Here is a 27,098-nt window from a genome sequence, read left to right as displayed (position 1 = left end):
CAAAAATAACTTTACTTCATACGACAGGTGTACTTATGAAAAATGTCTGTTTGACAAATTTAGTCACCATTTGGCTCTCAATTCTGCATTTACCTTATTCAGCAGTGGTTGAAGCTTGGTCAAGGCTATGACGGTGGCTTCTATCAAAACTTGGCTGTTGTGGTTATCAGGACCTTTCAGGCAACTCTCCAGACCCTATGTACATGAATAGAAAGGCCACAATGGTTAGTTATTAGCTTTTCTTGGAGAAAACATACACATACGTACATGTTCACCCAAGTGAGTGGTGGGGAACGTGCATGTCTATTTCCAACAACCCATTACGAATTCTGAGTGACAGTGCCAACTTCATTGGGTGGTTTTATGCTATCCACTTGAAACTGGATTAAGTCGATCCAAACACAATTTCACCGAGACTGTAAGCAGCCAAGGGAACAGCGGGTGGAAGGCCTTCATCCTAGTAATTGAGCATTGAACACAACGGTCATGAATACAATTCTACAAGTAGTCACCATGCCAATCGGTTCTTTTACTTCAAACACTCCCCCGGCGTCACTAATTTACTCCTCGACACTGGAGTCAAAAATCAAATAAGCCAAACACTTGACTCCCAAATTAGTGATCATGTTTTGGGGGCTACATATTATTTAAACTAGTTTGTTATTGTGATCTCAGTCACTTTAAAATACCTCTGAAAAGCTAGACCTGGCTACAAAAGTAATTTTTTTTCTAGGTCCAGAAACATTCGGATCGTTGATTGCAATTATCAGACGGTGCATAAATTTAACCTGTCCCATAAGAACTACAGCATGTTACTTTTTAAATAAAAATGGCTTCAGACTGCAAGTTACGATCTTACTTTGGTCTGGAGTTGGATGGAAGCAATCTTGGAATCGGACTTATCTGACTTGCTGTTTGAACTGCAACCAGAATGGAGTAGACCATAGGCTACATTTTACCAGCCCCTCAACGCTGGGGGGACGGGGGGGGGGGGGGGGAAGGAGGCCAGTGTCAAGAAGGGTCCTCCGCATATTACCTGCGGCAGTGGGACCTTGGTGCGGCCCCCCTGCAGCATGGTGGTGGGCCCTTCATCTGAATAAGTAAATTAACAATAATGGTCTGTAAATAAATTTACCTGCAGGCGTCGGCTGTCCCACTTTGATTTTACAGACGCCGTCAATCCTTGGCACGCCTTCAGAACTCCGTACGAGTTCTGAGGCAAGATCCTGGTGCGGAGGGGGGGAGCAATAACATTTTCAGGGTGGGAGGGGTGGGGGAGCGGGGAAAACCATTTTTATTGGTTGTGTGACGTGGGAAGGGGTTGAAGGGCAAATGATAGAAGGTTGAGGGGGAGGTTCAGGTAGGGAATGAAGTAATTTTTGTCAATGAAGGCCAATTAAAAGACCATTGGTGGGGGGGGGGGGGGGCGCGTTGGGAAAGAGCCTCCATATCAAATGTTTATTTAATAAAAATCAGCACTACTGTATCTTTTTAAATTTATATCTGTGTTAAGAGCTTTAAGCCCTTTAAAATTGGCGCCAGTGCTCATGCTGTGGCGCCTAGCGCCGGACACCGTTGCCGGGACGCGTCGGCTGCCCCCTCTACGTCATTAGGGGCGGCCGCTCTGCCTCCTCTATTTGATGAGTAATATCGGGGTTGGGGGGGGGGGGAGCTCTTCGGTGGCACTTCTGTGTGGGAAGGCCGCTGAGTTCAAAGCACACTGCCGCGCTCAGGCCCATCATGTTTGCACCTGAAGGTGCTGGAGATATTGTTCGAAGGGGCCAGGGCATGTGCCAAAAACTGGGAGAAGTGGATAGCCAAGTTGAAACAGAAACTGGGCATATGGGAACTACACTCCCTCTCCACTACAGGTAAGAACCTGGTCATCAGGTGCAAGGCAATCTTGGTGTTGTTGTATGTGGCACAGGTCTGGCCCATACCCTGCTCCTGCACCCGAGCCATCTTCTGCTTTATCAGATTGAAAATGGACCGTGTCCACAGGGACACAATCTCAGGCCTTTCCACCATAGTATGCTGAGGGGCTGGAACTTGTGTAAAACCTCTCGGGCTGTATGCACCAGAGAATATTTGATATGAAATGCATGTTGTAAATATAACCTGCAATGGCAGTTTTAGTGAAGCATCCCAGAGGGGTACGTACTGTATTGGAATAAACAGAACTGTATTGCACCTTATGTAATATTAAATTTGAACTAAATGTACTTTTACAAATTTTATGAATGAAGTGTATATTTTTATAAAATATCTCACATTTGTTTAGAGTTTGTTGTGTAGATCTGTCAAAGGAGTAAAAATTCAGCCACCTATAAGGCTATTTATTGTGCTGCTACCTTCACCGGAAGCTGCTAGCTCTTGGCAGATGACTTAATAATGCAGCATTTTATGCTCTGGGTCATTCACCATATGAAGTACCTCATGAAAACATGTAAAAGGTTCAGCTCCTCAGAACAAAAAGGATGGTTTGTTTTCTCTATACATTCTTGGTGATGATACTGAATTTTCACTCTTGATTTACATGGTTGACCTCTGGTGAGCCAGTCTGCTCAAACCACACCATCAAATTTTACTGCTGTAGTTAAGACCTGGTTTCTAGGTTTTACAAATTCCATTGAAATGCTATTCTGTGTAAAAAGCACATATCCTGTTTATGCTTTAAATGGCTGATTATCTGATGCTGATAGTGACTGAATACAAGTTAATGATCTTCCACAAGAACAACTTAGCGAATTTCTACATGCTTTTCACATAGCAAAGCATCCTAAAGCAGTTCACAGTTGAAAGTCAGATCAGAGCAGGAAAGGGAGGGTTAGGGGAAATGACTGAAAACACAACGTGGTAGGTTTTAAGCAGGCTTGCTAAGATGGGGAGAAATGTAGCAACAGAGGGAGGGAGTTCCAAAGTGTGGAAGCTAAGATGGCTGAAGGCTTTGCCACTAATGGCATTGCAGAGGGCTGGGAAAAATGTGCAGTCGGCCTAAGTAGAGAGATTAGAGTGTGAGAGCAAGGACACAGGGCCGGGGGAAGCTGCAAAGGTAGGAAACAGCAAAACCACAGAGGTTTCTGAAGGCAAGCACTAGAATTTTGAAACTGATGCATGGAGGAATGGAAGGCTAATGGAAGCTGGCATGGATTGGGAGGAGAAGCGAGCAGCAATTGATATGGGATAGGATTTAGACAGTGGAATTATGGATGTGTCAGGCCTAATGCAAGTTAAACCAACAGCGGGAGGCATTTATAAACATCAGCCAGAAAGATGTTGGAAAATCAAGGCAACTTTCATTTATATAGCTCCTTAAACATAGTAAAATGCCCCAAGGCTGATGAGGTGTGGATAAAGAGTTATAAGCTGATTGCACGATCAAGGAGGATGCGAAAGTAGCTACAGTCAGGTTCAGCATCTGGAAAAAGGGTTGAGCTTTGGGGCTCGTGCTTGGAGTTTCTTTAAAGGCTGAACAAGATGGTTTTGGCCTTGCCAATGTTGATTGCAAGATATAGGACAGTAGATCAATAATCATGAAAGCAAGGGTGTAGATGAAAAGGTAAAGCTGAGTATCACTGATACATATGAAAGTTCTAGCCCCACGTCTGCAGATAATGTCACCAAGGGAAAATATTTAAATGGGCAAATATGAGGTGGAGACCATGCATTGCCACTTGGAATGTTTCCCCTCAAATTTCTCACCTCAAGATACTAATTTGCAATGGGATACAATTTCAGAAATGCTGGCTACATTCAAGTATCTTGCCCAACCAGCTGGTCTTCACTTGAGTTCAGTGAGCACCTGCAGCTGATCCTGATCTCATTTTCACTTCATACCTCTACATTATTGCTGTCCAGTAGGGTTGCTGGGCAAGACCTGCATGATTTTTTTTCCCCCTTTCACAGCTCAGGGGAGCTAAAATCAATTAATATCTCCACTTAGGAGGCACCAAATATCTACTTGGGACATTTCTGTTATGACTTGGCATCACAACTAGAGGTTATCGTCACATTTAAAATTAAAACTACATAGAGAGCTATGACCAACTTTAATTAACATGTTCACATGGAATATTTGCATTTAAACAGAGAATACAGATGATACTGTGGATTCTGATTGAGAGGAGCTTCTGAGTCAAAATGTACAGGATGTTGAATTGCCACCTGCCGTGTCATTCCATTTAAGCATTCATTTATCTCAAAACTTTCAGGCTCAGCAATGTCTCTGTTTCCTAAAATACGTATGCAAAACTAATCATAAAGGGACAAAAATGATATTTAATTGTTGACCTTTACAAGTTTTAGGAGTAACAATGATGTTGAGACTAATTTTTTGAGCAAAGAACAAAGAACAGTACAGCACAGGAACAGGCCATTCGACCCTCCAAGTCTGCGTCGATCTTGATGCCTGCCTAAACTAAAGCCTTCTGCACTTCCGGGGACCGTATCCCTCTATTCCCATCCTATTCATGTATTAGTCAAGATGCCTCTTAAACATCGCTATCGTACCTGCTTCCACCACCTCCCCCCGGCAGCAAGTTCCAGGCACTCACCACCCTCTGTGTAAAGAACCTGCCTCGCACATCCCCTCTAAACTTTGCCCCTCTCACCTTAAACCTATGTCCCCTAGTAACTGACTCTTCCACCCTGGGAAAAAGCTTCCGACTATCCACTCTGTCCATGCCGCTCATAACTTTGTAAACCTCTATCATGTCGCCCCTCCACCTCCGTCATTCCAGTGAAAACAATCCGAGTTTATCCAACCTCTCCCCATAGCTAATGCCCTCCAGACCAGGCAACATCCTGGTAAACCTCTTCTGTACCCTCTCCAAAGCCTCCACGTCCTCCAAAGTCTCCTGGTAGTGTGGCGACCAGAATTGCACGCAATATTCTAAGTGTAGCCTAACTAAAGTTCATAAATTGATTCATAAAGTTGCATTTAAGCAAATAGTATAAAAGAAAAGGTACAAGAGGAATGTTTTAAGTTTCAAAACTGTTTTAAGGATTGTCTTAAATATTAGAACTGACGTATGTGCTCGAGTAGCAATTTGCATCCCTTTGTAACAATAGAACCAGCTTAACAAGGAATTGTCAAAAGTTGTTACATTTCTAAACAACAGTAGGTGCAGATGGATGCTGGAGGTTTGAGAATCATTTATTTATTTTCCTACATTTAACATTTTAAAACAAAGTTCACCTCAGAGAGTAAGATGCACCATTTATAGGGTCACATCAAAGCCAATGAACAGAGAAGAAATAAGAAGGCTGATGAATTAAAATTCAGCACACAATACGATTGTTCAAATGAGTAGTAATGTTGCACAAATATCTTTCAATCCTCACGTTACCCATACACGCAGATTCAGTGTTGATGGTAAATGCAACCCATTCCTCCAATAACAGAAAACTGGAATTGCCAGCAATGCTGGAAAATGGCGCGCTTGGTGATAATTAAAGAGGAAATACCTAACTTGACTTTGTCTTTTGACTGAAGCAAGATCCTCTGACAATCCCCCAGCAACACTCAAACTTCACGAGGAACAATGAACTTTAAAACCTCGGAAATGGTTTAAAGGTATGTTGGTCAATATTTCTGCAGTTTGGGGACTTTTAATTAAATGTAGTAAAGGAACCTTCTTATTCACAGTCACATATTCAGAATCAGTAGCCATCATTGGGATCTAGGTTAATGGTGATAAGGTACACCAAGAATACTCTGCGCTAGAATTGCACACATCTCAAATAGATGACAGTACCCGCTTCCACTTGTCCGTGTCTTTATGTCAATTTTAACTCAGCTTGCTTTGCTTACTGGACAATGTTCTCTTGGTACTCTTAACTGATTGACACAATCTCAATGTCACCTCGTCATACTTGAGGATCATAAACTAGCCCTGCAATAATATTTTATACATTTATTGTAATTCACCGAACAGTTCAAAGTGGAAGTACAAAAAGATCTCGGATAACGATTATGTATGTTTGCACAGTTAAATTGCACAATAAAAGATGAATTGCATAATTTGAACAGATCTGATTCTTAACCTTGCACAGTGGCACAGTGGTTAGCACCACAGCTGCAGCGACCCGGGTTCGATTCTGGGTACTGTCTGTGCGGAGTTTGCAAGTTCTCCCTGTGACCGCGTGGGTTATCGCTGGGTGCTCCGGTTTCCTCCCACAGCCAAAGACTTGCAGGTTGATAGGTAAATTGGCCATTATAAATTGCCCCTCGTATAGGTAGGTGGTAGGGGAATTGAGGGAAGGTGGGGATGTGGTAGGAATATGGGATTAATGTAGCATTAGCATAAATGGGTGGTTGATGGTCGGCACAGACTCGGTGGGCCGAAGGGCCTATTTCAGTGCTGTATCTCTAAATAAATAAATAATAATCTCTCTCTTTTGAGTTGGGTGTATTTTATCTTCAAGGATGAAGCTAGGAAGTTGAAGCGCTGGGGTCAGAGAGGAATGGACTGGCTCTTATAATCTGGTTCGGTTTTCACCTCTCCCAGGTGATCACATAGCTTTTGGATGGGGTGGAGAATGCATATACTTTGATGCACAAGGTATCGCAATAATTTTAATGTGGGACTCCTGGTTGGACCAGAGGGTCTTTTCCTGCCCTTCAAATGTTGATAAAACCCCCATTTCAAAGATAATTTGGGGATTAGGAAGGTAAAATGCATATACACAAATTCTAGGTCTGCAGTCATTCTTCAGAAGGTAGATGCATTCGGGATTTCATCTGAGTTAATCCTCCTGCCAACTTTAATGGAAAATGTTGGTGCAAATATATACAGAATGTTTATTGGAGGATTTGCTACTTGCTCCTTGGGGAACATTAAAATCCTACAGCAGAGTAGATTTTTTGGGAAATTTTCCAAATAAACAGCACAAATTTTACACTGAGTTATATTGAGATTTTACAACAGAATGAACCACTGGTCTGAGGTAATATATTCCTTTTTGATGCAGCCTCTAAGTTCCAACCAGGTGGCAAGAGGGCACGACACAGATAAAAGATATTGAGTGCCAGAAAGCGACAATCTGTCTCTCAACACAAAATGTTCCTTAGCCCCTCTGAATACAATACAGGTGCACCTTTCGTTGCATACTCCTCCATACCTCCACCCTCTGCAGTCCAGGCTCAATTAGAGTTCCAGAACTATTTGACACTGCAAATTAACGCAAGCTGTCAATCCGCAAAAACAAAATACTCCCACCAATCCCCTCCTGTTCTAGCAACACAATAGAGAAACTAATTGTTCTTATTCCATGTGCAAAGTGCAGAGGTACAGACTATTTATAAAATGCCTGTACCAGAAGCTACTTGTGCGTCAGGAGTCAGGTGCACTAAGAACTAGCTGGCATGAGAAAGCATTCATGGTCCATCACCAATTCAGTTCTCCAATCACTGAAGCATCGCTAAAATGATCTTAGATTGATTAAGATCAGTGTTTCCTTGGGGTCTCTGGTCACTTTAGAGGTGAAGAGTGGAGGCTGGATACATGCCAGGGTATATCAGCTCAGCTATGCTGCCACTTTTGTAATGGAAAACTTACAGGCGATGTTGCTGGTAGACCCTTAGCAAAAGATTTTAAAATAAAACCTTGCATTGGTGTTTCCTGGACCACCAAATACTGAAATCTATTTTTAATGCAAACCAGAACTTAGATAAAAATTATTTTGCTTATTCATTTGTTCTTGGGATATGGCCAAAGTGACAAAGCAACATTTACTGAGTAGCTCACTTCAGAGGGCACCAAGTCAAAAGCATAGGGACGGCACATCAGTTAATCAGTTGGGTTTTACGAATATCTGACAGCTTTCATGTTCTTTGTTTTCTGGTGCTGGCCCACAACTAACCAGTCTTACTGAATTTTATTTCACAACTTGCCATGGTAAGGTATAAACTCACAAACTCCAGTACTAAACTCCCATACCATACATGAAAATAATTTTTAAAAAGCCCTGCTGTGCATTAGTTGCAATAAAACTGTAAAGAAAATTTTTATAAATGGGTTTAAGACTTGATTACAGGTAGGCCCACAGAGGAAATCTCCCTCACTGCCCAAAAGTATAATGAGTTCCAGAGCATATAAACGTACTTGCTAATTTTTTTTGTGGCATACGGGCGTTTGTTTATGTGGGTGGGGCCTTCAAATTTTTTTTGTGCAGCCACTTGCATGGTAAGTTAAAAGGAGCCGACTTGTGCACGTCCTGCGCAGGAACTTTTGGGCAGCTTAAAAGGAACATTGCACATAACTAACTAATGGTTATTTGGAGACAAACGCTCCATTACCAATGTAGCATCGTCCTGACCTCAGGACAGGCAGGCTTTTATCTAATCCCAAAGCAAACTTCTCGGGTGTGCAAATGCCATTAAACACATTTCCATATTGCAAAATTATAGAGCTGGCCACCTAAATTTTGCAGCATCACTACTGGTTTAGAGACATGGCTTTTAAAAAATATCCTATCAGCTAGAATTTGGCTTTGTAAACTTGAGCTTAAGAAGGCGGTGCAAGGAAAACAGCAAGTCCAAGTAATGCTTTGCACTTACCTTGCTGAGGATCCGAATGATTTGTTTAATTTGCCCATGGGTCACTTGCTTGCTGATACAGCCAAAGACAACAAGGGCTCTTGGCTGAAGAGATGGGTTGTACTGGAATGCAAATCTATGTTGAAGAAGAACAATTAATAAAGAGCGAGACAAAGCTACACTGATACCAGACAATGCATTACGCGAGTACCAGAACAGCAGTAACTAGAGAATCTCGCACCAATAGTATTTAATACCAGTTGCCAGTAATGGCGCAATTCACTTAGCCCCACCCGACTGGAGAAGGAAAAGTTCACCCAGTATTCCCCATTTCTTGCTGTTATCCACTGATTCCTGCTCAAAAGTGCACATATCGACCTCCTTTGATGGCTGGATGTCACAGTGGGTAATTGCAGGTAGAAAGACCACAACGTGGCAAACCCACCTATTTTGGTGCCAGCGTTTACCTCTGAAACCTTAGAGGCTAATGTTACTTAAGAGCCATCCTCGTTAGATCAGCTTATAGCTGATTCAGCTCTCTGTAAGCTCAACTCATTGGCAACTGACAGTTGATACCAAAGTGACATCGATAATTTCATTTTTAAAACCCCTTTCTGCTCCAATGCAGAGTTTGGAATAGTAAGAAATCTTGAACTGCTCAAGGGAAATGGTAACTGCCAGTCAGATTTTATATAATTTATAAAGATGCAGTACAGATTGGACAATGCAGATTTCTGCATTTAGAAGATTGTAGATTAAAAGTAAGTGGCATAGTCTCTATTTGACCATGTAAACACCAAATATTTCATAATTTAACTTGAAAGATAGTAGCGATGCAGTGCATTGGAGCATCATGAAATGGTGGGACAAAAGTTTGATCCCTCTGCTTGCTTCACTCCCAATCTCAGCTATGATGTTGAAGGAAAATGGGAAGGAGTTTCAACACACATGCTTCCTTGGAGCCAGCTTAGAAGCAGCACTGGTGAAGGTCTGTGAGCAGAAGACCCATTTCCCTGTACTCCGGGACATAGGAGACACATAGCCCGAAAGATTGAATGATTGTACACTGCAAAAACCATAACAAGATATAACAAATTTTTTGTAAAATATGCAAATTAATGAAACCTACTTCTGTGCTAATTCTGTCCATTGGTCCAGCCACTTGCAGGTTGGTATATCCCTCATACAGGCCTGAAAACAAAGCATGAATTACAACTCTGACTACAATCAAATTCTTCTACAAAAATATCACAGATCATATGTTGCATCAGATATTTTTCCCTGCTGATCTTCATTAACTTAGAAAATATCCTTTGAAAAACATACATTTATTGAACCACTGCCTATTCAACACATACCACCCTACCCTTATTGTAACTAAGCTGGTGATACCCATTTTTCAATACACAGCAGTATTACTCATAAGAGGTCGCAAATGCAACCTGCATTTCAACCACACTCCAATGAAGTGCATCAGAGCATAAACTGACAGCTAGGAAAGTCTAATACTGAATGTACCCTTGAGGGATGGGCCACACAGTGAAAAAGGCAGCATCAATTATTCATCTTGGCTTACTTTCTTCACTCAAACAATAGCTCTACTTAATTACAATGGACACACTTTGAAATTGGCACAAGCTAATACAAATAGTTGCTCGTTTCACTACTTTGCTTCTCAGCTGATACCCAGTTACACAATCATTTTCAACAGTGAAATGAGGGAAACAAAACTAGCTTTACAATTTGAAAATTACTGAAGGAGAATACGAGTTTTAGAGAAATGCTTCAGTGATTTAAAATACATTTAATAAAAATTCATACATCTGCAATACTGTACCAAATAGGGCAGCAAGTGAAAAACATGACTCTTGGATTTTCTTTTCCTGTTATCTCCCATTTAAAGCAAACAATTTTCATGCCTTTGCTTAAAACCCAAACACCCTCCTTGGGCTGAGAGGGACCTGGTTCCAGATGCCTGCCATTCCACTATAACCAAGCCAAGGTACTTCGAACTCTTACATTCTCCTCCCATGGTGAAGGGACTTGCTCCCTCCTTCAATGAGTTAGTCAAGTTAAGTCTATAGTCGGGGGGTTGTTGGGACAGAGGGAACTCATTACTGCCAAGCCATGTTCTAACTGCGAGTACATACTGTTATAGCAGCGCTCCACACCAGTGTCGTTTCATCAGACCTTCCTCTATACCCATTCCTGACTGACTCATTGAAAATAACAAGCTGTTCTCCACTATAAAATCGAGCCAGAGCGTCATCCATGGCACAGGAGGCAGCCATTCGGCCCATCAAGTCCATGCCGGCTCTCCAGAGCCATCCAGTCAGTCCCACTCCCACGTTCGATCGCATAGCCCTGCCTTACTTAGTCAAAGATGTTATCTTGTAAATCATCTATAAGGAAGCTAAATAACAAGTTCATTCCAGAAGGGGATTGTTTCTTCTGATCAGATTCTGTGATCTTACAATAACTACTTCTGGCTCCTAAGAGTTGCATGGTTTTTGCTTTTGTGACTGTAAAGCTGTCTGTTTGCCTCTCTTACCTCCATTATTTCCAACAAGGCTTCAGTTACAGTTTCTAGGGAGGTAAGAGCGAAAGTCTCCCTCTCATAGGATCCAGGCGAGAAAGAACGATCTCGATAGCTTGATCGGAAAGCAATCACAGCAGCCGATTTGACTTTACTAATTCCAAACAGCAGGTAGAACTTGGGCAATGAAAACTCAGTTAAGCTGAGCCTTAGCACTTGTTTCGTTTCTTCTGTTAGGAAGGAAAGGAAAAGCTGGTTTGCAAATAGTAAAGCACACTACAACTCAAAAGTCTGCAAACTTACTTAAACATATAAACTGAGAAATTAATGGTTGGGATATTAGAGTATTAGAGGCTTAATGTGTTCATAACAATCCTCTGACTGCTCTAACAGTCATTAACCAGTCTATTTTAAATGGCATGGTTTCTACTGAACACGAGACGAGTATCATTTTAGTGTACTTTACGGTTACAGCATTCAATGCATCTAAAATGCCCAAAATATCACAGACGCAACATCTTAGAGTAGCCCCAATTAGTAATATCTTCAAATGCAAAGACATACTTTGAGTGATTCAATTTATTTTGAATCATTGTATTCTGAAAATTCGTTACTAAATTAACACTTGTGAATTCCCCTTCCCTCATCTTTTACCCGCTAAATAACCTCCCTTTCCGTATGACTGGGACACATGTTGGGACACTGTTTCACAGCTTGCAGTTGTCTTCTGGTATATCTTGCTCAAGTCGTATTTCACTCGAGTCTAGGCGATGGGTGCCAACAGGCTTTTTAGATGTGGGAGGCATCTTGCCCTCACCGGACATCCAATTGTGTCTTTGCAGCAAGGATCCATAGAGAGCAATTAAGAGCAAGAACCGTGGCTCATCTGGGGATGCTGAAGGCGACTATAACACCTTACCACCAGCAGAGATCAGTTATCTCATGCAGATCAGGATTAATCTGCAATCTTCCTGGTTCACATTGTTACACATCACTTTTGCATCAAGTCACTTTGCACCTCCGTTCACAATCTCGCCATCCTACTCAACCCTTATCGCAGCTTCCAACCTCATATTATCTCCATGACAAAGACCACCTATAAGATCACAAGAAATAGGGGCAATAGTCCATTCGGCCCCTTGAGCCTGCTCTGCCATTCAATAAGATCATGGCTGCTCTGATTGTGGCCTTAACTTTCCTGCTGCCACCTATAACCCTTGACTCCCTCGTCGATCAAAAATCTGTCTAACTCAGCCTTGAATATATTCAATGACCGAGCCTCCACTGCTCTCTGGGGAAGAGAATTCCAAAGATTAATGACCCTCTGAAAAGAAATTCCTCCTCATCTCCATCTTACATGGGAGACCCCTTATTTTGAAACTGTGTCCCCTAGTTCTAGATTCCACCATGAGGGGAAATATCCTCTCAGCATCTACCTTGTCAAGCCCCCTCAGAATATTGTATTTCAGTAACATCACCTCTCATTCTTCTAAACTCCAATGAGTATAGGCTCAACCTTTCCTCATAAGACACCCCTTCATCTCAGGAATTAGCCTAGTGAACCTTCTCTGAACTGCTTTCAATGCAAGTATATGCCTCCTTAAGCAAGGAGACCAAAACTTACTCTAGGTGCAGTCGCACTTCCCACTTTTGTACTCCATCTCCCTTGTAATAAATGCCAACATTCCATTTGCCTTCCTAATTACTTGCTGTACCTACATGCTAACTTTTTGTGATTCATGTACGAGGATACCCAGATCCCTCTGTACTGCAGCTTCTCTCCATTTAAATAACATTCTGCTTTTCTATTCTTCCTGCCAAAGTGGACAAACATACATTTTCCCACATTATACTCCATCTACCAATTTTTTCCCCACTCACTTAACCTATCCATATCCCTTTGCAGATACTTAGTGCCCTCCTCACAACTTCACCAGCTCCAAGACATGACTCACCTTCAACCCTGCCTCAGCAACCTTCATACATGCCACTGCCAGTTATAGGATATGCAATGCCAATGCTCTTGTGGCCAGCCTCCCACCTTTCACCATCCTTCAACTTTAACCTATGCAAAATTATTTTTGTTCCTAGCTTATCCTGCACTAATTCCTGTTTGCCCATCATCTGTTTTTACAAAGGTGGACTCCTAACTCATCAGCACATTGGTACCCTTAAATTTCTATGGGTCCATGATCAGATCCCCAAATAGAATGCTAATGTTGCCAACAGACTTGTTCAGCCTCAGACAGTTGGCAGGGAGAGGGATGGAGCCAGTGATTACGGAATGGAATTTGTAGCAGGGGACCAAGGACAATGGCTTCTGTCTTGCCAATATTTTGTTGAGGGAAATTCATGCTCATCCAGTACTGAATGTCGGACAAGCAGTGTGACAAGTTAGAGGCAGTGGAGGGGTCGAGAGAGGCGGTGGTGAGAAAGAGTTGGGTGTCGTCAGCATATATGTTGAAACTGATGTTTTGTCTGTTGGATGATAACGCTGAGGGGCAGCATGATAGTAGATGATATTAGAGGTGGCCAAGGACAGATCCTCAAGGAACACTGGGGTAATGGTACAGGAGCGAGCATGGAAACCTGTTTGGAGGAATTCAAGCATAGAGTTGCAGGAAAGATGGGCACAGATTTGGGAGGTAACAATACATTCAAGGACCTTGGAGTTGGGGTGGTCGTTTGTAAGGACAGAGGGGTCAAGGGTGCATTTTTTTGTTCCTATGACAGCAGTTTTGAAGAGATGCTCGAGTATGCACAGAGCTTTCCTGTTCAGTTTCATTTACACTGTAACTTCCTAGTTTATGAACTTTCTACAGTGTTATGAAAGTGCTTCTGTTTTTTGTTAAATATATTTTGAGAAATTCATAGTTAAACTGAAGAAATGTTGCATCAGTTTTCTTCCCAAGAGGGTCATCAAGAGGATTTGTTTGACAACATTTACTGGTGGTCACATGACTCAAGTCAAAAATAGAACAGAAACCCTGATAACTAGGGAAGGTGTATGCAGAGAAGTGACAGGTTAGAAGGACAGAACCCCAGCTCAGCCCAGCCTGTTCCATCTCTTTAAAAAGCCTGAAGGAGAGAACTTCCAAGGAGAGTAGAGAAATTCCAAAGGAAGACCACAACCCAGCTCAATTGTCCAGCACCCCTCTAAAAGACACTGAGGAGACCATTGTGTCAACTCATCTCATCTCCTGTCTTTGAAGAAAAGCCTGCTAAATTAATTCTCAACGCCACCTGAAAAGAGCTGTGCTAAAAGATCCCAGTGAGCAATCTATGTGTATTCGGAGGCCAGACTGTATTCCAGTTTTGGAACACAACATATCTCATCAGCTGCTCCCTCAAGAATGAGCAAGTATTCAGCTCGTGTTTTTTTTTCAGCAACAGAGCTCTAAACAAAAATCCCTTTTATATTTCTGGTTCACCGTTGTATTTTTATGTCTGTGTGTGTGCGTGTGTACGAGGGGCTAAGGTAAAAAGGGAACTTTAATATTTCAATCTGTGCATTTATGCTTTATTTCATTACTCAGTAAGACTTGTTTTATAATAAACTGATAATTGTTGTTGTTTATTAAAGAAACGTGATTAGTGCATTTTATTCTGGGAAAAATGCAACATATGATTGACCATATCAGTAAGTGGGAAAATTTTAAAATGTGTGTGACCTGTGGAGAAGTGGGCCTAGAATAAACAGTGCACTCCTCCCGCCTCAGTCGTAACAAGAATTAATGTTTTATTAATAGGGTATTAGAACCCAACTTCCTTTTCCAAATAAACACATGACAGCCTCAGTAGTAGCACTGTTGCCTCCAAGTCATGAAGTCGAGGGTCCAACCCCACTCTAGATCTCAGCACATAATCTTGGCTGATATTTCAGTGACTTAGAGGTGCCACTTTTCAGATGAGACATTAAACCAAGGTCCTGTCTCCCCATTCAGGTGATAGAAACATGCATGAGCCACTCAATACCTCAAGGCTGTTCAGTTGTTCAATTAGATGAAATTAGTGTCAATTTTTGGGCACTAAGGAAACCAAAAGTTATGGGGACTGGGTGGGAAAGTGAAGTTGAGGGAGACCAGCCATCATCATAATGAATGGCAGAGCAGGTTCAAGAGTTCGAACAGACTGCTCCTATTTCTTATGTTCTGCACCTCAACTCCATTTTGTTCAATATACCTTTAACAAAAAAAGCAACATTTCTGAAAATTTTCATTCCTCCAGCATCCATAGCCTTTTGAAAGAGCGTGTTCCAGATTTCCACTATGCATAAGGTACTTTCTGATTTTACTCCTAAATGACCTAGCTCAAATTTTAAGATTATGCCTTCCTGTTCTGGATTTTCCTCCCAGAGGAAATAGTTTCTCTGCATTTACCCTATCAAGTACCTTTACAATTTTAAGTACCTAGATTGGATCGTCTCTCAACCTTTTAACTTCAATAGAATATACCCAAAATTATTTAACCTGTCCTCATGATTTAACCATTTAAGCCCTGATATAATGTACATTATGTACATAAACTACATTGAAGTGTCAGCCTAGAATATACACTCAAGACCTACAGTGAGGTGACCGTTGCTTTTCATTTTCAAATCTAGATGAAACACACTAGTATGTAGAAATCTGAGCTGCAGTATAGGAATAAAACACAACAGTTTAAAAAAAATCCTAATATTTAAGACAGCTTCAAATATTAAGCCTGTTTCTCCTCAAAGTATATTTCAATTAAAATTTTTTGTCTGTACTAATTAATTGTTTTCAAAGATATTTCATAAACTGGCAAATTAATTTTGAAACTATTTTCTTCCTGCTGTGCAACCTTTCCTCAACTAGTCTAGTATTGCTGAAATACTATAAATTCATTAGCATGAACATTTCCATCAAGTTCCGAGCAAACATGAGTCAGCAGTACAAGAACACCTTCAACATCTGCACTGACTTAAGGAACAAGTGACAGAGAAGCTGAGAGCTGCAATAGTCTCATAGGGATGCATTACAGAGAGTCAGAGCACTTGGTTCCACCTCTAAGTTGCTTCAGATCTGCATGTGCTGACTCCTAACAGTATGTGCGATATTGAGAAAGGCATGTTTCCCAAATTTGTCATCCTTACCCTTGATAACAAAAACATTTGCATTTATTAGTGCCTTCACTGTAGAAAAATGTCCCAAGAAGCTTCTCAGAGGCATAAATCAAAAAACAGGATGCCGAGCAGAAGGATATTAAAAGGAATAATCAAAGCTTGAAAATGTGGGCTTTAAAGAGGGTCTCCAAGGAGGAAAGGGAAGTGGAGAGATGCAGTGTTGTAGGAAAAGATGTTAAGAACATGGGGCTTAGACAGCAAAACAAATGTCCACCATGGAGTGAAGGAAGGGGTGGATACAGAGGCCAGAGGAATACAGCTCTTGGGTTGGGGGATGGGGGCATTGCAGGGCTGGAGAAGGTAATACAGATAAGGAGAGGTAAGACCATGAAGAAATTTAAACATGTGAATGAGAATTTTAGATTGGAGATGTTGGAAGCCTATATATCTAGAGCTAGGGGGCAGCAGGTTGATGAACAAGTGTGTGATAGGATACAGGCAGAGTTTTGGAGGGTGGAGATCAGAGATGAGAGGAACATTGGAATCCTCGCGTGTGTATGTGACAAAGACTTGAGGATTTCAGCAGCGAATTAGTTGAGGTAAAAGCGGTGACAGTCAATGTTAAAGACATGCAAGTAGATCGTCTTTGTGATGGACAGAATCTGAAAGCTGAATCTCAGCTCGGGGTCAAACATGCTGCTGAGGTTGTGAACAACCTGGTTCACTTTCGGTGGCAAGGGGACTGAAGTCAATGGCTTTGTTCTTCCCCAATGTTTAGCTGGATGATGATGTTGTAAAGGGGCAGTATGTTGATGATTGAGAGAAGGGGGCTAAGAAAGCCCACTTAAGTGACTTAACGGAGGTCCTCCAGCAACCAGAGGATACATACCGTAGGACGAAATCCCATTAGCTGAAGGAGGGAGAAAAACTTGGGTTGGGTGGGGGCGGTGGCGGCTGGGTAGGAACTTTTAAAAAATTATCAGATTGAAGTTGATGCAAATTGGGAGTTCAGTATAGCACTGTAGCTTCACCCTAATTTCACAATGGGCCGAAGGGCCTGTTTCTGTGCGGTGTCACTCTATGACTCTGGGGATTTCTTGCAGCACTGGAGCTGCTCGATTTTGGCCACAACTCCTCCAACAAAATAAAGTGCAGCATTCATTTCAAAACATTTTCTTTTGCGGCAGCAAAAGGTTCACCAACACACAGGAGAGAAACTGTAAGAATCTGCAAGTCTGAAGTGAAATATTAATGCAAAAATTGCACGTTGGAAAAGAAAGTTTCAAAATTCTTGCATATTTTTACACACTACATAACAGAGAAGGTCACATCACCAGAGCTTACCACTAAAATTGAGTTGGGAACAAGTGCAGAGTGAATGAATAATGTTGATAACTAAGCCATGGGTGGAAGCTCGAAGGGACAGAGGCCCAGTGGCCACCAATAATGTAACCACATGGAAGAGGTAGGGGAGATGTGCAGCCACATCTAGCGAATTGTTGAAAGACAACATCAGCATGTAACGGGCTAGAATGGCAATGTCATCCCACATCAGGTGTTGTTCGAGAGTTGGAGTTGGAGACAGGCAGGTCTTATCAATTATTTTGCACATCCTTCCAATCACCTGCAGAAAAGGAAGAAGAAAATCGTCACATGTAGCAAAAGATTAATATCTAAATACATTGCTTTGCAAACTATCTGAACAGTAATTTAGATAAAGCATCAATAGCTTGAGTTTAAGATACGACCAAAATTGAGCAGCTCCAGCGCTGCAAGAAATCCGCAGGGTGTAACTACAGTGTTTATACTGAACTGCCAATTTGCAACAACTTCAATTTGATAATTCTTTTGAAAAGTTCCTACCCAGCCACCACCCCAATCCCCCCAACTTTTCTACCTGCTTCAACTGATGGAATTTCGTTCTAAAGCATGAATCCTCTGGTTGCTGGAGGACCTCCATTAAGTCACTTAAGTGGGCATTCTTCACGTGTGAGCTTTGACAGTGACAATCAACAGGCTATTTGACAATGGGGAGCCAAGTATAATTCTGTCTTTGTAGCTCTTTATGCACACTTTGCAGTGAGGGCCATTGGATAACTGTAAAAAGGAGGAAGGCAGACTGATTTGTCTCTTCCCTAGCTGAGGGATGCTTGCAACCCAACTGCCCCACTGACAAAGATTAGCTAACACAGCACAGACCGGGGATCAAACCTGTGACCGCTGGTCAGTATAGCTTAGTGCTGCAACAGGCCATACCTTCACTCACTGGGCCATTCAGTTTAGCATTCGTGTGCTAGCTCAAATTCCAAGAGTAACTGAATCCAAGTCAAATTCCAAATATCAGAAATATCTTTGCTCATACCTTGCTTGAAACAAGTTTCACATTTCCTGATGCAAGGGCTACTGCAGTATCTGCCATGACCTCTGCTTTGATAGAGCCCAAACCACCTGTAGCACTAGTCTTTATGAAACTGTCGAGGACCACATCAAGCAGGTCTGTGATCTGCAAAAGCAAACAAGGGATAAGGCAAAGAAATGTGCCTAACAAAATGAAAAATAAATCAAGCCAGAAACAACTGTGAAGAGGGTAAATGTCTCACTGTAAAAAGAGGGTAAATGCTAAGAGCGCACTACAATTTGAACTGGATGTCAAGATGTTTGCCAATTTTGGTTATGGAACAACGGTTTTATAAAATTAGAAATCTCCCCTCCCAAAAAAAATCAAAAACACAATGAAAAGTCTAAATGGCAGCACAATGAAATTTGATCAGTATTAAGTTTTAATTAACTTCAATAAAATGTTGAATATTGCCAACACAAAGATTTTGGTGCTTGGGGTCGATGATCACTCGGCACCAAATAATTCCAGATCGCATGGAATCCTTCTTTGGAATGCTCATTTTCTTTGTGCTTTTTAAAGTTTTTTTGGTTTAACCTGTTAAGTATCATATTTCCCATTCAAAAATGAATTACAAATTGGAAAAGAATAAGTTTACGCCCATTTATTTGATCCTTTTTTTGAAATATGCCATGGTAACCAACAGGCAAAGTGGAATTTTCTTTGAAATGTTACAAGGAAGTTACATTTGCAGCCAAATCCAGAAATGGAAATGAACAGAGTGAGTGACAAACTTAATGAAGCTAACACTGTGACATTCTTTTGCTTACTCCCTGCATCCCTTTGCCTCTCTACATTCTTCTGCTCAACAAAGGCAATCCTTAAAATGCACCTCTCCGACTATAAGCACTGAGTCAGAATCCTAGAATTTCCTACCTTCCACTATTGAGAGAGCAGCATCACAAAGACTGCAGTGGTTCAAAAGGTCCACCAGCATCTTCTCAGAATAATAAATGTGGCCTTGCCACTGTTGCCCACATCCCAATAACGAAAGCTAAAGCAGTGCACTTATGGTTGTCTGAACATCTCTTTCTTTGGTTCCATGCCCATTGTTTCCCCCTTTATATGTCTAAGGCGCTGTTCGCTGTTAAAGATGGTATTATAAAAGCAATTTGTTGCTGAAAGACCTTAAGAGCGGGCTTCTATGCAGCCAAACTGGGTTGTAACGTATCACTGAATGTGGCAAAAAAAACATTTGTGCAACCTCAGTTGCAGATGAATAGGATTTGCGAAACCAAGAAATTTACTTCCCTATAAATGCTACATCATACAGCTTTTCTTATTCACAACTGGTTTAAAAATACTGTCAGATTACATAGCCAGCCAGTCATTATATGTGGTGGCATTTCAATAGGAATTACATTGATACCTGACCGAGGCTGCCCCAGATCTTTGCCTGGATAGAAGGGTACATTTGCTTCTCGTTAATGGTCATTGTGATCAACTTATCCAGGATGGCAGTAACCCGTTGGCGTTTAGCATCGTCATTGTGCTTACAGAAGCGAACCAGGTTTGACAACCAGGGTGTCATGTATTCCAGACAAAGGTGTTTCAGTTCAATACCTGTAACAAAAAGTTGGTTAGATTTCAAAACCTTTACCATGATCATTTTCTTCAAGGATATCCTTAAGGCAAAGAAAGACATTCTACTTTGCATCGAGTGGTGACAGCAGCAGTTTCCATTTGCTCAGGTTGATTATATGTAGGTTCACATTTTTGAATATCTTTAAATGATTTAATTATTGTTTAGAATGGAGTTCCTGCACATTTTCCTATGTGGGAGGGAACAAAATCAGTCCACAGGGTCCAACCTTGCTCAGCATCTTAGAGAATGAACCAGGTCCCTGCACTGACTTTTTTCTCCTTGCACAATTTGTAAAGCTGCAAAATTGGAATAAGGCAACTCTGCACACTGCCACTGAACATATGAAGAGGAGCTATAGTTTTGAAGATTGGACTATTATTTGACACTGAAACACAGGTCATATGTTTATGCAAAATTTCACTGAAGCTACTGTCGATTTTAGCCAGGTTATAAAATATTTTGCACAACATTTTTGCCTTCAAGTTAGCAACTGCTCTCCTCTCTGTCCACAATCTTCTATGGACTTCCCCAATGACACATCTCCATCAATATGCCTGACAGAGGTTGGAATTCTCTCTCCAATGAACTTTCCCTCCTTCTTGCAGGAAACCTGAAGCCTCACTCTTCAGGCAGGAAAGTTGCAATTTATGGTGTCAGGCTTGCTCGGTATTGTGTCCAGTACTGCAGCTACTCACTACACACAGATGGAAAATAAATCTGTGTGGTGCCTCTGCACTCAGTGTCATTGGCAAATTCCTGTAACTCTGAACAAAGCACATTTATAATCTGGCATAAACCATCAGGAAGAGGTATCAAGTTGAAGCTGATGGGAAGAACCAGAGAGTGCGACATGCAAATGACACTCGACACACCTATTTGGCCAGTTCAGAACTTGTTATCCTCTCAACTGCAGCTCCTGCATTGCCCTAAGAGATCAGAGGGGAATCATGGGTCAAAAGAAATACAGGGGCGTATATAAAGCCATCAGGAAATAGTCTGGACCAGAGGTGAAAAGGCAGTTTTTAAACCACTCCGCCACTCACAGTTCCACACGGCAATACCTCAAGTTTTTCTTCAAACCAAAATGTGCTTACTGGATTTGCTGAATCCTGAGATACACTCTTCAAGGAACTCCAATGTCAGGTGAGGCTCATTCGCTGCCAAGGTTTTGCTGATGGAGACAATAAATAATGTGTTGTTTGCAGGGATGCACAGTCCGGATGTCTCCAGCAACTGACCCTCAATCTTCAGATTGAAGGTGCATGTTAAGGCACACAGGAGATTATAGGCAGCAGACCTAGAGGAATGCAAAAAAACAGCATGAATGCAAAATTAAAAATTGCACCAATGGAAACAAAGTGATGTTTGTGTCTCATCATTGTGGCATCAACTGCAGCCGGTATTCTTTAAGTTGTGAATATTCATTCTGTATGAAAACGAGGTTTAGCCTGGTTAAACAGCTGGCAAACACCATTTAGAATGGTAGATACAAACAAAGACACCGCTACTCCATTTGAAGTTTACCAAACGTTGCACATGAATGGAGTCATCTGTCAAAACAAGTTCCCCACTCACAAATTCAATCCCAAAAGAAAATAGCAGATACAAATCTCAACTGTTTGGTGCAAAAACTAAACATGACAAATTCATGCCGTGGAAGCTAGCCTGAACCATGCTCATTCCAGATCAGAGATATTGAATAATATGAAAGCAAGTGCAGAAAAACATGAATGCCACTCAAAAGTTTTGCATCCTTGAACCAAGAGGCTGCCATTTCCCTAAACTTACCTTCTTCACTGCATAGTAACTAGCTGGAAAAAAAACTCAAACTAGTCGTGTATGTGAAGAAATAGTAGTTTGCTTCTTCACCCAACTTCTGGGGTCTTTGCTATTTCTTCTTCATTCACTGAATGGGCAAGAGAGTGAAGTGAAAGCACTATATTCATCATTCTTGATCAGAATGGTATGGGCCCTGACAACATTCCAGCTGTAGCACAGACGACTTGAGCTCCAGAACAAGTTGCACCCCTCGCCAAGCTGTTCCAGTACACCTACAACACTGGCATCTACCCAACAATGTGGAAAATTTCCCAGGTAGGTCCTGTCCACAAAAAGCAGGGCAAATCCAATCCAGCCAATCACCACCCCATCAGTCCACTCTCAGTCAGCAGCAAAGCGACAGAAGGTGTCACTAACAGTGCTATCAAGCGGCACTGTCACAGCAATAACCTGCTCACCAATGCTCAGTTCGGGTTCCGCCAGGGCACACGACTCCAGACCTCATTACATTCCAAAAATGGACAGAAGAGCTGAATTCCAGAGCTGATGTGAGTGTGACTGCCATTGACAGCATCTCAGTCCCAGGACTTGGCTGCAGGAATTCCTCAGGATAGTGTCCTAGGCCCAACCATCTTCAGCTGTTTCATCAATGACCTTCCCCCCATCACAAGGTCAGAAGTGAGGATGTCAGCTGATGATTGCACAGTGCTCAGTACCATTCGCAACTCCTTAGATACTGAAACAGTCTGCCCACGTGCAGCAAGACCTGGACATGATTCAGGCTTGGGGTGATAAGTGGCAAATAACATTCACATCACTTAAATGCCAGGCAATGACCATCTCCAGCTAGAGAGAATCTTACCATCTGCCCTTGACATTCAATGGCATTACCATCGCTGAATCCCCCACCATCAATATCCTGGGGGTTACCATTGACTAGAACCTTAACTGGACCAACCAAATAAATACTGTGGCTACAAGAGCAGGTCAGAGGCTGGGAATTCTGTGGCGAATAACTCACCTCCTAACTGCCCAAACCGTCTACAAGGCACAAGTCAGGAATGTGATGGAATACTCTCGACTTGCCTGGATGAGTGCAGCTCCAATAACTGTCAAAAAGTTCAACACCATCCAGGACAAAGCAGCCCGCTTGATCGGTGCCCTACCCACTCCCTCCACCACGGGCACACAGTGGCAGCAGTGTGTACCATCTACCAGATTCACTGCAGTAACTCGCCAAGCCTCCTTCATCAGCACTTTCCAAATCCCTGACCTTTACTACCTAGTAGGATAACGGCAGCAGATGCATGGGAACACCACCACCTCCAAGTTCCCCTCTAAGTCGCATACCATCCTGACTTGGAACGATATTGCTATTCCTTCACTGTCGTTGGGTCAAAAACCTAGAACTTCCTTCGTAACTGCACTAAAGCTGCAGGTATATCTAATAATTCACCACATGCACGGAAGATTATGGCATAATTTTCAGAATTTCCCCAATTGTTCAGGAGAAACAGTGAGCTAGTAAGGATATATATTAGTACTCTGCTGTTAATGTTGTTTTGTACAGTTGCCACAGTGACAGTCAAAGTCTTCTTCCCCTCATCACACTGGCACTCTTTGCCCATCTTTTCCCCTTGTACTCTTCCACTTTTCTTTCCAGCCCCTGGCTTCCCCACATTGTTCAATTCATGTGAGCACTCTTCATCCTCTCCTCCCGCCTCACCACTGCCACCCCACCCCCAACCTCCCACATTTGTTGATACTGGCACTTTCCTTGTAGAGTATACTTCCTCCCAGGAACCTTGCTGTTTTTCTTTCAGAGACACGGACACTTAGTTTGAAATGCTGACTGTGTGTGAAGAACAGATGGGTGGCATCGTACGGCCAGCTACGCAGGAAGATGCGAATCATACTCCAAGTGGATAAAGCACCAGGACTGGATGAGATGCATCCAAGGATACTAAGGAAAGTGAGGATGGAAATCACAGAGGCACTGGCCATAATTTTTCAGTCTTCCTTGGCCTTGGGGATGGTGCCAGAGGACTGGAGAAATACAAATATTACACCCTTGTTCAAAAAAAGTGTAAAGATAAGCCCAGCAGCTACAGGCCAGTCAGTTTAACTTTGGTGGCAGGTGAAACTTCTAGAGAATAATTTGGGACAAAATTAATAGTCACATGGACAAATGCAGGTTAATTAAAGAAAGTCAGCATGGATTTCTTAAGCGAAAATCATATTTATCGGCCTTGTTGAAGCTTTTTGAGGAGGTAACAGAGAGGGTTGACCAGGACAATACTGTTGATGTGGTGTACATGGACTTTGAAAAGTGTTTGATACAGTGCCACATAACAGACTTGTGAGCAAAGTTATAGCTCATGGAATAAAAGGGACAGTAGCAACATGGATATGGAATTGGCTGAGTGACAAGAAACAAAGAGTGGTGGAGGAGGACATATATAAATGACCTAGACCTTGGTGTACAGGGCACAATTTCAAAGTTTGCAGATGATACGTACTGTGAGGAGAGTAGTGTAGAACTTCAAAAGGATATAGACAAGTTGGTGGAATGGGCGAACAGGTGGCAGATGGAGTTCGATGCAGAGAAATGTGAAGTGATTTACTTTCGTAGGAAGAACATGGAGAGACAATATAAAACAATGAGGACAATTCTAAAGGGGGTGCAGGAGCAGAAGGACATGGGTGTATATGCGCATAAGCCATTGAAGGTGGCAGGACAGGTTGGGAGAGTGGTTAATAAAGCACACAGCTGTATAAAACACTAGTTAGGCCACAGCTGGAGTACTGTGTGCAGTTCTGGTCACCACACTATAGGAAGGATATGATTGCACTGGAAAGGGTGCAGAGGAGATTCACCAGGATGTGGCCTAGGTTGGAGCATTTCAGCTACGAAGAGAGACTGGATAGGTTAGGGCTGTTTTCCGTAGAGCAGAGAAGGCTGAGGGGAGATCTGACGGAGGTACACAAAATTATGAGGGGTATAGATAGGAAGAAATTTTTTCCCTGAGCAGAGGTGTCAATAACCAGGGGCATAGAATTAAGTTAAGGGGAAGGAGGTTTAGAGGGGATTTGAGGAAACTTTTTTTCACCCAGAGGATAGTTGGAATCTGGAACACACTGTCTGAAGGGGTGGTAGAGGCAGGAACCCATACAACATTTAAGAAGTATCTAGATGAGCACTTAAAATGACATAGCATACAAGGCTATGGGACAAGTACTGGAAAGTGGGACTAGAATAGATAAGCGCTTGATGGCTGGAATGGACACAATGGCCGAAGGGCCAGTTTCTGTGCTGTATAACTCTGACTCTATGACTTTATCCTGGGCTTTATTAATAGGGGCATAGAGTACAAGAGCAAGGAAGTTATGTTGAACTTACATAACACACTAGTTCGGCCTCAGCTGTAGTACTGTGTCCAGTTCTGGGCACCACACTTTAGGAAAGATGTGAGGGTATTGGAGAGAGTACAGAAAAGATTCAGGAAAATGGTTCCAGGGATGAGGAACTTCAGTTATGAAGTTAGATTGGAGACGTTAGGACTGTTTTCCTTGCAGAAGAGAAGGTTGAGGTGATTTGATAGAGGTATTCAAAATCATGAGAGAAACTGTTCCCACTCGTGAAAGGAAGAACGAGAGGGCACAGATTTACAATAATGGGTAAGAGATGCAAAAGCAACATGAGGAAAAACTTGTTCAAGTGGTTAAGGTCTGGAATGCACTGGCTTAGAGTGAGGTGGATGCAGGTGCAATTGAAGCATTCAAAAGGGAATTAGACTGGTATATGAAAAGGAAGAATGTGCAGGGTTATGGAGGGGAGATGGGGAATGGCACTAAATGAATTGCTCTTTTGGAGAGTTAGTGCGAATCGATGGGCTGAATAGCCTCCTCCTGCGTTGGAACAATTCTGTGATATTGATAAAACGTACATAGGAAAACCTGTGGTAACAAATGATTAGAACTGAAAATGTATTAGAACTGCAATTGTACGTGAATTTTTAAAAATACATTATAGAAAATAAACTATTCCACAGGCTGTAACATATCCTCAACCACCTCTCTTTAGGTTTTGAGATCTTATTTGAAACTTTCGAGGGTGTGACTGTTTTGTATTGCACATCCATTTACTTTTCACATATCACCATCTGGGTGGCTCCAGCACAGTGGAAATGAAAGTCATAATTCCACAACATTTATGTCACAATGATGGCCGAGTCCAGCTGTATAAACTTTAATAAAGCAGCAATATTTGAAAGACCTTGTAAGAATATGTTTTACACATTCATTCTTAAAATGTTCAAAAATTGCACAACACACCCTGGAAGTTGAAAACCCAAAAAGGTTCATTTGTATAGTGCTTCATGTTTCCAAGTGCTGCACTTAAAATGGTTTGCTTTATGATGCAGTGATACATATCGGCTAACTTGGTAGCATTTTTCAGGTACTCAGATGGCACACACAGTACTGACACCATTCACCAGTTATCAATTTCGGCAGCATTGGTCGAGCGAGAAATGTTGGCCATGACATGAGAAGAACGCATGACTTTAAAAAAAAAAGCTCAATTATAAAGGACTGCAATACCCTGGCATTCTTTCCTCCAGCTTGCATCTTCGGCAAAGACTCTGCTATGTTGCTGAAGATGCTCGCCGTTTCAGCTGTTGAGAGCTGAAAAGACTTCAGATTTTAACAACAAATGGTGATCAGGGTTGATAGGGAATCATTAGTTATTTTAGGTGTGTTGAGGTCGATCATTCCATCAATCTCACAGATTGGGTAAGGATGAATTATTTGAGGTCTCACCCAGGTCAATTGGAATGTTGCCAGTGATGACTTCCCTTCTCTTTCTAGGTTTCACAGGACTCTGTGAAGCTAAGATATTTTTAAAAAAAGGATATTCCGAAGAATTTTTAAACAAAATAGCTCTTTTTCCACATATTAATGAAGCTATATTACATGAAACAACACTCCACTGGGGGAAAACCAAACAGCAGCAACAGCTTTCGTGCGAAGTATACACAATTTGCATTGATGCTTATGTTGTTCTTTAAATGGATCCTTGAAAACTAAAACATACTAGGCAAAAGCTTTAAGGGGTATCTACAATCAGTCTATATACTTGATGGTTTGCATTGACAGTTGCTTTCATTTTACAAA

The 27,098-nt window shown here is 41.9% G+C and overlaps 1 protein-coding gene across 8 annotated transcripts in view; it reads right to left on the bottom strand.

The window, feature by feature from the left end:
- Positions 1–27,098, bottom strand: part of nf1a (neurofibromin 1a) — a 291,554-nt gene that overhangs the window by 27,745 nt on the left and 236,711 nt on the right. For all 8 annotated transcript variants that reach the window (XM_068010585.1, XM_068010587.1, XM_068010588.1 and 5 more), the window contains 8 exons: positions 21,239–21,441; positions 19,929–20,122; positions 18,524–18,664; positions 17,506–17,785; positions 11,091–11,305; positions 9,669–9,730; positions 8,561–8,675; positions 94–195 (listed from right to left, as the gene is read on the bottom strand). In XM_068010585.1, the coding sequence (XP_067866686.1) occupies positions 94–195; positions 8,561–8,675; positions 9,669–9,730; positions 11,091–11,305; positions 17,506–17,785; positions 18,524–18,664; positions 19,929–20,122; positions 21,239–21,441 (1,312 nt within the window). The remainder of the gene's footprint in view (positions 1–93; positions 196–8,560; positions 8,676–9,668; positions 9,731–11,090; positions 11,306–17,505; positions 17,786–18,523; positions 18,665–19,928; positions 20,123–21,238; positions 21,442–27,098) is intronic.

Source organism: Heterodontus francisci, chromosome 30 (genome assembly GCF_036365525.1).
Source record: "Heterodontus francisci isolate sHetFra1 chromosome 30, sHetFra1.hap1, whole genome shotgun sequence".
Classification (NCBI taxonomy): Eukaryota; Metazoa; Chordata; class Chondrichthyes; order Heterodontiformes; family Heterodontidae; genus Heterodontus; species Heterodontus francisci.
Note: the sequence above shows the minus strand (reverse complement) of the source record. Positions and strands in the feature narration are given on the sequence as shown.